The sequence below is a fragment of the Chaetura pelagica genome, unplaced genomic scaffold (assembly GCF_000747805.2).
Source record: "Chaetura pelagica isolate M959 unplaced genomic scaffold, ChaPel_1.0 scaffold153, whole genome shotgun sequence".
NCBI classification, from domain to species: Eukaryota; Metazoa; Chordata; class Aves; order Apodiformes; family Apodidae; genus Chaetura; species Chaetura pelagica.
In genome coordinates, this window is record NW_009952707.1 from 2,415,357 (window position 1) to 2,426,589 (window position 11,233).

The 11,233-nt window shown below is 39.2% G+C and overlaps 1 protein-coding gene across 1 annotated transcript in view; it reads left to right on the top strand.

Moving 5' to 3' along the window:
• The window catches only part of TMEM9B (TMEM9 domain family, member B), a 17,252-nt gene extending 7,623 nt beyond the window's left edge, over window positions 1-9,629 (top strand). Inside the window, exons 2-6 of the mRNA XM_009994274.1 lie at window positions 3-26; window positions 1,246-1,337; window positions 5,203-5,311; window positions 6,126-6,260; window positions 9,353-9,629. Coding sequence (XP_009992576.1) covers window positions 3-26; window positions 1,246-1,337; window positions 5,203-5,311; window positions 6,126-6,260; window positions 9,353-9,508 — 516 coding nt within the window. The 3' untranslated portion in view covers window positions 9,509-9,629. The remainder of the gene's footprint in view (window positions 1-2; window positions 27-1,245; window positions 1,338-5,202; window positions 5,312-6,125; window positions 6,261-9,352) is intronic.
• The last annotated feature ends 1,604 nt before the right edge of the window (window positions 9,630-11,233 follow it).

Below are 11,233 nucleotides of genomic sequence, written 5' to 3' on the forward strand. Positions count from 1 at the left end.
AGGCGGGTGTTGGCAGCCGCGCTGCTGTCGGTCCCCCCGGGTTGGTATTTGGGACCCTCATCTTAGTCTGGCTAAGATTAGAGGCTGAAACATCGTGTGTCTTGATGGTACAAGTCGTTCCTGGTATCCGAGTGCCCCCCTGTCTGAGATTTTTCCTTTATAATGGTTGTCAGCTTTTGACTTCTCTGTGGTCGGACCAGACATGACTTGGTGAGCAGTGCAGGGAAGGTTTCCCAACTGCCGTGACTGTTCAGTGTAGCAGCTTATTGCTGGTGCTTCTGAAGACATTCGTGTTGTAACGCTGCTAGAAAGTGCCCTGAACTTCAGATAAGCTGTGGTTGTCCCCTGTCTCTTGTTATTGATAAGTTTCTCTGATTTGGGTTTGAAAATGCTTTCATCTATAACCACTTGTTGATAATCGTTGTTTCCATAAGAATTTTTGTTCTGGTGCAATTTCAGAAACAAAGGAATTACCTTGTTTTAATATACTCAACAATGTTATCTTTTTCCGAAATTCCATTTTTCCCAGTAGGGAGATAAATTTTAATGTTAGGTGCTATTTCTTTCTTACTGTCCATAACTGTTAATTCTCCTCACTTCTTTTCTGTAGCCTCTGTTGTTGCTTATGCAAATGTTAACTTGTTTTTCTAAAACTTGCTTTTGTAAGTTTCCATAATTTTTCACCTTTCCTTCATTTGGAATTCCTGTTTTGTACTTTTCTCTCTGCCTTATACATTCTGCTGCTGTTTAAGAGAAGAGGACTGTAGGTTGTACTAGTCCCTCTCGCAGTTTTCCTTACAGATTTGTTTCTCTTATGGCCTGGGAGGACAGAATTATCCACAGAGATTTCTTTGAAGCCTCCTTCTGGGGTTACTATTCTTCTATTTGTTTTAAGCTTGTCACTGTGTCTGTTATACAGCTCTCCTTATAGCTTGAATAGTTGAGTCTGTCAACATCAGTAACTTCTGAAGATGTGTTCTTAAAAAAGAAGAGTGAACTTATGCTCCAGATTTTTCTCATTAAGAACTTGTTTACTATCTAAAATAACAGCTTGACAGACTGCTTTGCTTGCTTAGTAATTTCAAGGGTAGTTCTCAAACTTGAAGGAAACCCTGAGTAAGACTGTTCTAAGATATTTGCAAGTAGTTTGTGTTAAGTCTTTGATGCATTATGTGCAGAGTGCTTTCTGTATCCTGTTATGGTTACTCCTGATGATCTGATCTAAGCATCTTCTTTACTTTACAGAATTCTGAGGATGTTCGATGTAAATGCATCTGCCCTCCTTACAAAGACCATTCGGGCAATATTTTCAACAAAAATGTTTCACAGAAAGACTGGTGAGTGTGTGTGGCATAAAAAATTAGAATGAGTTTTACTCGTTGAAGACTTGTTCCATAGTGATTATATGTGAATATCCTCTGGTGGTGCCAGGAGAAATTCCATCTCTTGCTTGACTTACTGGAACTTTTCTTCTAAAAGTTCTCCAGAATTCAACGCTCGAGCAAGGGGCAAGACTTGAAATCCATACTTTTTGCCCAGTTTTCTGTTTTGGTTTGCTTGCTTTTGTTACTTATTTAGACTTGGAAGTAGCAGAAGAGGAGAGAGGGTAATTTGAATTCAGTGATTTGAAATGGCCTAAAGGCAAGGGAGAGCCTTGGAACTTGGGAGTATTGTCACCTCTTTCTCCACTCTTGAAACTCATCCTGTCATTTAGAGACAATTGTTTCTGGAGATTTCTGCTCCTCAGAGTTGCAACCAGAGAGTGCAGTTGTATGACACAGCCTGAGCCATTATTTTTCAGAGGGAGAGAGGTTTTACGTCTGTGGCCCAGCAACTTGCTCTATTGTATTGTTTTGACCAGCTATGGCATTTGTCAGACTCCTCTCCAAGCTGAGGACTGATGTGCCTGGCCAGGGATGAGGAACTGGGGAAGAAAAGATGGCAGTGATTTGTTACATTGGCATAACTCCCTTGTGTAATTTCACCTTAATACCGTTGTCTGTGTGAATCACACACGTAAAACACCATGTTTTTGAGTTGCATCAATACTGGAAGTGCTCAGAGCCTTTTTGGATCAGCTTACAAAAACATTATGTACTTCTTGATGTATTGACTTTTCTTCAGTTACGTTAAGAGTTTATAAAAGACTTTTCAGGCTGACCAGTAGCAGCAGATTGGCATCTTGATTATGAAAATTTCATGCCCCTGAGTAGGCCCACAAAAGTCATAGGAATAAAATTAGTGATACAGATATGCCTAGAGCTGTGCCTTGACTTATTCAATTACTTACAGGAGAACTGTGAGAAACAACACTGTAAATTTCAATCTAAACTAATCAACATAAAATGTACTGCCCAACTGAAATTACTATTTTTGTTCCACATGATTAACTTAACCTCAGTCCTACTATGACAAATTTAATTGCAGTGATGAAACATACTGGGAGAATTTCAGCTGCAGCAGACGTGAGAGTAGCAGTGTTAACTGGTTTTGTTGTTCACTACTGCTTTGCAAACTAAATTGTTTTGGTTTGTGGGGTTTTTTTTCAGTGGGTGCTGCTTGGTGTGTGCCTAACTAGCAGAAAAGACCCTTTTTCCCTTTAAATCAATATTGGTACTGATAGAAGGAAAACTTGTCTTTGGAGGTTTGGCTGATTTTATGGTGACAGATACTGATGCACACAGAAAAAATTTGTTTTCCTATCTTAAATCTTGTATTGTTGAGATTATTTCTAGGTGACCATCTGGGAACATTTTATGGCTTTGATCTTCTGTTTTGAGATGTCTTCTTACCACTTCTGAAAGGCTTGATTGCTAGTTTATGTGCAATTAACATCGACAAATTTATGCTGTGCTTTGACTAATGCATCAGCGCAAGTGACTTGTTATTGAATAGAACTGGCTGATGTTCACCATCCTTTAGCAATTTAAATCTCATGAGACATGAGCCAGATCAATTTTTAGAGTCTTTATGAATTATGTACAGTATAATGACCACTTACTGCTGACTTGTTTGGATGTAAAATGAAAAGTTAAATTTTAATGTTGAACCTGTAATGTGCATCATGAGACTCCTATTTAGATGCTGATGTTCTTTCACTTGAAGTGGTCTGTTCTTTGGCTTCAGACTGGCAACCAGTACATTATACCACAACATCAATATGGACTGGGACACTTTAATACCAATAACACCATTCCCCGAGAGGCTGACTGCCGTGGACGTGAAGGGAGAGAGGACACTCTGGCTACAAGCTGAATGATATGGAAATCTGTCTGTGCAGAAGCTGCTCTACTGACTAGCCTAGCTTGCCTTGGAAGAACTGCTTCCCTGGTGCTATTACTGTGGGAACAAAGAAGCAGCTGTAATGTAGAGGCAGTTGAGTGGGAAAATCTTTTAGAAAAGCATCTGCCTCTTCTACATTTTTTGCTAAAATTGCCAGGGATTTGCAGTTAGGGAAACACATAATCAAAATTCTATGGTTCTGGTAGATTTTAAACTTCCTAGCAACTTGAAACAACTAGAGAGGAAAAAAAGGGTGATATTCACACTAACAGACTTACTGTTGTTCTTAAGCAGCATAGAAGCTTTCTGCTATACTTGTGCTGCATAATGGTACAAGCTGTCAATCCTGTGAACAGAAATTGTGTAGGTTGGAAGTTGTATGTATTTTTCATTTTGTAGCTCGAATGCTGCACTCCTCCACAGAGGAGAATGTAATTCTAATTTCAAATAAATGAGAAAAATAAGCCTTCCACCCTCCTCCAGAGGATGTGACTTGACAGTCCATAGTTTCAGTTATGAAGAAGAAGCACGAAGAGAACAGAGATGAGTTGGTGTCTGGCCATGTTTGCAGCATTGTAATCTATCCCAGTAGAGTGTTTAGTCTTAGGCTGCTGCTGTCACTTCAGGAATTTTGTTTGGTTACCTGCTCTGACTGTGCTAACATTGAGCTAACCAGGATAAAGGAAAACATGATTTTTGTTCTGTCCGTGCTCTGCAGAGGTCCTGGGATGTGCACGCTGAACAACTGAACTCAGCAAAAAGACCAAAACTACATAAGTTATTGGTGGAAGCAGTTGTCTCATGACAACTGAATTTTAGTGCTGTGGTATTATAGAGTGTGATTAAGGGCTGGAGCACCTCTGCTATGAAGACAGGCTGAGGGAGTTGGGGCTGTTCAGTCTGGAGAAGAGAAGGCTCCAGGGAGACCTTATAGCACCTTCCAGTACCTGAAGGGGCTACAGGAAAGCTGGGGAGGGGCTTTATACCAGAGAAGGTAGTGATAGTACAAAAGGTAAGGTTTTAAGCTGAAAAAGGGTGGATTTGAGTTAGACATCAGGAAGAAATTCTTCATCATGAGGGTAGTAAGCCACTAGGATAGGTTGCCCAGGGGGGTTGTGGAAGCCCCCTCCCTGGAGGTGTTTAAGGCCAGGTTGGATGAGGCTTTGTGCAGCCTGGTCTAGCGGGAGGTGTCCCTGTTCATAGCAGGGGGGTTGGAACCTTATGATCTTTAAGGTCTCTTCCAACCTTAACTATTCTATGATTCTATGATAAGATTGTCAGCCACATTCTTTGGCATGGGACTTACTTATATTTTGTAATCTTTTAAGTCAACTTACGCTTTTGCATCTGGGTCTGGTGCTGAAAACTGAATGCTTCTCATTCACTGTCTTGTAGCTTGGAGAAACAACCCATCTGACTTTTTTTTTTTCCTTTCAATGCCTGTAACTTGTGATGGTGAGAAAACAAGACCTTCTGTTCATGAACACCAGTGAGGTTAATCTCCCTTCAGACAGTGGAAGGATAGAATAAGGCTCTTTTGAGTATGATGAAGAAAGAACTGTATAGCTGGAGTTTACTTTCATCCATGAGGTCAGGGTCAAATGATGCATTCATGCAGGGATTCACATCCTTGAACTTGTTACACTAACAGCTTTAATATTTTCAATGAAAAATTAACATCTTATTGAGTTACAAAGAAAAGTCATGTTCAGCAGCTTGTGAATAGCTGAATTTCTTGTTTAAGTAAAATAATTGTGGAGTAGTGAGTTATTTATTTTTAAAATATTGGATATCTATAATTAGGAACGGCTGAACTTAAAGGTAGTTTCTCAGGCCATGCAGCTGGAGTCTGCATGTGTAATGGAACAGGTAAGCTAAAACCGTCTGAAAACTGACTGAGCAGTTTCTCTCTGTCTTCAGTGACTGTCTTCATGTGGTTGAGCCTATGCCTGTCCCTGGACCTGATGTAGAAGCGTACTGTTTACGTTGTGAGTGCAAATACGAAGAGAGAAGCTCTGTCACAATTAAGGTAAACAATATAGTTCTGTTGGCATATATTAAATGTTTCAACTGATTAAGAAATATGTCTGCCTTTTAGAGAAACATTCTTTTTCAAGGGAAGATTTTTCTAAAGTAGCCTAAGATTCAACTTTTTTTTTCCCAAGCTTTGGACTCTGCATTTGTTGTTATTTTAGGGGGCCTCTTTTTATTCAGCTGTCTTACTTGCTTATTACAAATTTTCTTTATATCTTGGCAAGCTAAAAAGAGCAAAATTGTCTATGTTTGCTCTAACAGATTTTTGTTTTTTTTTATTCTTCATGTTCTTATCCTGTTAGAGCCATTGAGCCCTAGACAGGTGTGAATAGATTGTGCAGTGCATAATTTCTTATTTTGTAACACAGACTCCTTTTTTTGGTCTTTTAGAATCTTGGTATTTCTTTTTCCCTTCCCATTTTTTCTTGGTGACTGCTTAAATGTAGATCTGTGCTAGAGAATGGCACCCCTCAAATTTGTCACCCCAGTTTAATGGCCAAACTGAACAGTTGTCTTGGTTAAGGTGAGATTTATAACACCAAGTTGTTTTAAGCAGGATTGCATAAGATTTTTAGCAAGGCCTCACAAAGAGAAACTGTTTCAAGCTGGCTTTCCGAAGCCCTTTTAATACCAGGTTGTATTTTGGTGTTTTTGTTTCTGTGGGTGTTAAGTCATCTGGTGTCACTACCAAACACTGACAGGTTCATCACAGATTTTGCATGTACTCTTCTTTTGTTCCTTGCTGCCTGCTGGTAGATTGTGGGGGGTAATGTCACCATTTTGGCATAAACTGTGCTTGCATTGTGTAGGTTACAATCATCATATACCTGTCTATTTTGGGCCTACTGCTCCTGTACATGGTGTACCTTACACTGGTGGAACCTATACTGAAGAGACGTCTATTTGGGCATTCACAGCTCATACAAAGTGATGAAGACATTGGGGTGAGTTCACCAGAGTGTTTCTGTACTTAGGTAACATAAAGATTGGGATAATTAGTTGTTAAAGAACTATTGGGGATGAGCAGCTTTTTTTTTTGCCAGGTGGTGTAAATGCTTTTCCTGAAGCAAGAGGAAAAGAAAGCTGTGAGATGACTTCTGTGAAGCCACTGTTCCATTTTTCACTGGGCTAGAAAGTAGTAAGATGAGGTCTGCTTCAGTAATCCCAGCTCTAGACACAGATTGTTTTCTCAGAGAAGAAACAGAGTAGGAATGGAGTTAAACATATATAGGAAGTGCAACTTCTCTAGTGTTTGATCCATACAGTCTTGCTAGTTATCACATTTATGCAGATTCTCTCTACAAAAAGAAGGTAGAGGAGTTGCATTTTCTGTTGTTCCAGCTTGATTTGTTGATGTTAAAATTAAAGAAGAAATTACTATAGTGAAGCAAAATGGGGATTGATGCTCAAATAATTTTTTAGTACTACAGCTAGAAAGCAGATCCAACATATCAGAACAGCCTTCTTTGGAAGGAAAAGTGGAGTTGTCCATTAGTTATTCAGTTTCCTGTCATTACGGGTCTTCCTAGTGTCCAACACAGTGTTTCTGACTTCTAATGGAATGGAACAAAATTGTCTCTGGTGCCATTCCAAGAAGGGAATGTAAGATCTTATGAAATCTTGTAGTGATAAGGGTGAGACAGTTCAGTACCTGATCTGTGTGGATAAGGAGCAGTGGTCGATGGGAGTAGGTCATCTGTGTATGGAAAGGGGGACTTAGAATAGTGTACAAATACAAACTATGGCTCTGGATCTGGTGGATCTGTGTGCCTCTGAGCCTGGGGAATTGGCATGCCTGGGAGAGGTGTTGCTGTAAAGTACTGCGGGGAAAGCTTTCTGAAATGGCAGCTGGATTGTTGGTAAAGTGTCAGCATTGAACCACACAAACTGATAAAACAATTCTGAAATCTCAGCATCAGTGTGCTTTCTATATTGAGCCCTTAAGCAGTGCTGCTTTTACTGGTGAAGTGTTCTTCAGATGGGGTGTAACCTTAGTAAGAATTTCTGAAACCAGCCCAGAGTATGAATTGGGAAGATTGCTGTCTGCTTAACCTAAGCCTTTCAGCAGACATGAGTACTTCATTACTGTGGAAGTAGAGGGGAGGTAGTTAAAAAGATTTACAACATTTACTAGTGTCTTACAGTAGAATTTATAAGAATATTTTCTACAGTCATTCAAATAAACAGGAAGCTAATAAGAGGAGATAAGTAAGTTTATTCTTGGTGAAATAAAATTATGACCGTAATACTTCCTAAAACCTGTTTAAAAGCCCTGTGATTCTGGCTGCCTGTGGCTGCCTGTCATTTCAGTGGCTTCATTGATCTGGAGGCATCAGAAGTGTTAAAAGCTATAAGTTGTTATGCTCTGTACCTGCAGATTTTAATGTGAACTGCACTCAATTTCTCGAGGTTGTTTTTGGTGTGACAAGTTACTGTTACCTGTGCTTGTGGAGTCACTAGTGCTTATATCGCAGTAGCACTTCAAACAAAAAGCACTTCAGATCCTTGCTTAGTTCATGGTGCTCCTTTCTGCTTTATCTTCCTTCTGTGACAATGAATGTGAAATAATTAAAGGTCCCTCTTGTATTATCCCCATCCTTGCTGTCCCTCTTGCAAGTCCTTGAGATATTGATCCTTGTTGCACTTTGGAAATACCATGTGCATCCATTTTGTTGCTGAATTTCAGGCAGTATATTTGCTCTTTCTTCAGCTGCCACTGGTGAATATCAGCTGCTTCCATAGACCTCTTTCCTCTTAAATTCTTTTTTTCCCCTCTTGTCTACATAGAAATTGACAGTAGCTGGCCTTTGAGATGAGATTGCTATTTATCAGGAAAGGCATTACCACCTAGCTTGTCCTGTGCTCCCCTTCAACCATTTATTGTATTGTAGAAACGTGTTGCTATTGTGATTTGGTTCTCCTGTGAATTAAGTCATTTGTCTTCTGTTAACTTCCTGTTCTAGGTATATCCAGCTGCCTCATTTTTTTTTTGTGGTGAGATTATAGCTTTTTGGGTCAGGGATTGTCTCTTGTTCTCTTAGCCAAGTGAGGCTCCTGTTTGGCTTTGAGACTTGTATAATTAATAATAATTTCTGTGCTACTAAAAATCATAATTGAGCTGCTCTTATGCGGTCATGTCACAAAGTATCCATTAGTGTAAATGTCTTCAAAAGTGTTCTGGGGGAAAAAAAAAAAAGAGTATGAAGTGCAGACATACAAAAAAGGCAGTTATTTAACACAGGACATAATTCTGTTATTTTTCATTTTGCATTCTTTATATGAGGCTGTCTGACATAGCGTTAGCAACATGCATTTGTCCAAAGCAGTTTGATAACAAATAAGTAGTTCAGGTTCAACTCTTACAGTTTACAACTTGGTTATAGTTATGATAAAAAAATAAAGCTTTGCAGGTACTGTTAGAAAACAGTAAATATTAAACAAGCGCTCAGTTATTGTTAAGCTCTGTCATCTAAGCAGCTGTATTGACACTTTTGCTTTTAGACAGCTCAGTACAATAGGTTTAGTTTGGTAAACATCAGTGTGTTGGTTTTATATAGAAGCTGTGTGAGAACATCCTGAACTGCCTATTGATAAGTGGCCACGAGCTGGCAGACAATTGACTCTTCAATTCAGTTTTAAAGTGAAGTGCAGTCACAGTAGTAACAGAAGGCTCCTAGCACCTACATCTGTTCTAGGCTTCTGTCCCATCACCTGCTAATGGTGCAAGATGGTGTTTCCAGTCTTGCAGCTGCCTATGATGTCTGAGTAGCAGGTAATTGTCTTGACAGTACAATTAAATTTGGTCTGCTTGGGAAACCTGTGGAAATTACTTTGAATGAGATATTAAGGTACAGTCCCTAATGAGTCAAGAACTTGCTTGGTGGTTGTTTCTTACCAGCTTGTTGGAACAGCCTGTTTACCTTAAAAAAACCAAAACCAACCCCCTCACACCCACATCCTTTGGAGTGTAACAACAAAAAAGTCTAATTGCTCAGTGGAATCGTTGAGATCTAAGGAATAATTTTTGCCATTCCAGGACCACCAGCCTTTTGCAAATGCTCATGATGTGTTGGCTCGTTCTCGAAGCCGCGCCAACGTGTTGAACAAGGTGGAGTATGCTCAGCAGCGCTGGAAGCTGCAGGTCCAGGAGCAACGCAAATCTGTCTTCGACCGTCATGTTGTGCTGAGTTAACTGAGTCTCATTAAATAACTCCTGGGAAATAAAGTGGACTGTTTGAGAACTAGGTCTTCCTGACAATTTGGAAGGGTTTTCTTGAATGGCTTATTATTGATTTAAAACAAAAAAACCCAACAAACATATTTGAACTTTGAAGGAATGTGTTGGAGTGGAAGCAGTTTAAAAAGATGAGTTAACCAAATGCTAAAATCTTTACACTTTCAAATGGCTTTTACTAACAAAACTGAAAAGAAATAAAACCCTAAAATACCTTGGGTTGCCGCTGTGGTACCTTATTTACAGTTGTGACTTGATGGTGGTTTTTAACTATATATTTCTCTCCTATTTATGTGGTTAAAAATACCTGGTAACACAGTAATTACTTGTAACTCACTAATCACTTTATGTAAAGACCTTTTGTAAATATGCTTGGATTTTCTGCTCACTAATGCTAGGTACTGGAAATCTCAATCTTGCAGTGTAGTGTTCACATCAGAGAATGAAATCCTGATTAGCTTTATTCATCATTTAGTTTCTTGCACTCATACTTTCAAGATGCTTGTATGTCAAGTGATGTTTGCAGATCTAAGGCAAAGCTTAAGTGGACACTGACTCTTTAAGCTGCATATTGAAAGTACTGTGATGTAGATAAACTCAAATGCAGTGCATATCAAGACAGTGTTGGCATTTTGTTCTATTTTGATTTAATAGCTTAATATATTGTATGTGTATGATATCTCTTTAAAAGATTTTCTCCCTTTCTTTTCATGGGTAAAGTCTCAGGAGTTAGTATATGATGAAATATTTATTAAAAAAATCTTTCTGCATTTGTCTGGATTGATTGTGTAAGGCACATACTTTCTCTAGCACCTGTTGTCTTGGGAGTTGGGTGTATTTTTTTATCTGTGATTCTGTACTTATCTCTCTTAAGAGGTACACAGTTGCTAGATAACTGACTTTCATATATCCCCTTTGGAATGTAACAATTAAAGATAAAACTGATTTTTGAGAAACAGATCTGCATTATCTGTATGTCATCATTTTTCTCTGCCTTTACTCTGCATTTGCATTCCATGTATAGAAGCACATCTCTGAAAGTGCTTCAGAGTAGAAATATGCACTTGTTCAATGCTTGTAGGAAAGAAAGGCTCACCAAATTGCTAATTAAAAAAAGCTTTTTAATCCATAGCTCCAATTTAGCTATCCATGTGTAGTTATAATATTGTCTTGTAGTTCAGTTTCAGCATGGAAGGAAATGTTGCAAGGAGCAGCACTATGTGTTGTCAGGTGCAGTTCTTGCTTGCCCCACAGCTTAGGAAACAGAGGAGCGTGGTATATAAACTGTACCTGCACACATAGTTCTGGGGTCATAGTTGCCCAAGAATAGCATTTGCCCTAACTGCAGCTCTTTTGCAGATGCAGGGTATAAGTAAAAAATCTAGACTTGGTTTTTGTTACCAGTTTGACATCCCATCCTGATAAGTCAACTGGTTATGAAAGTGATGTGCCTAGGGTCCCCTAATGAAAAGTAACTTAACTTGTTTGTTGAAGACATGCCAATTTACCAGTTCTAGAAGATGTACCTTTTGGCTGCCTTTCTGGTGAAGCCTGAAGCTGGCATGGGAAGGAGGATGCATGGTACAGCATCGTGGTGGCTGCACCCAAGGGCAGCAGAAGCAGAGTGCTTTCTCTGATGACTGACAGTACAAAGAAGACAAGACTGGATGTATGTAGCTCTCA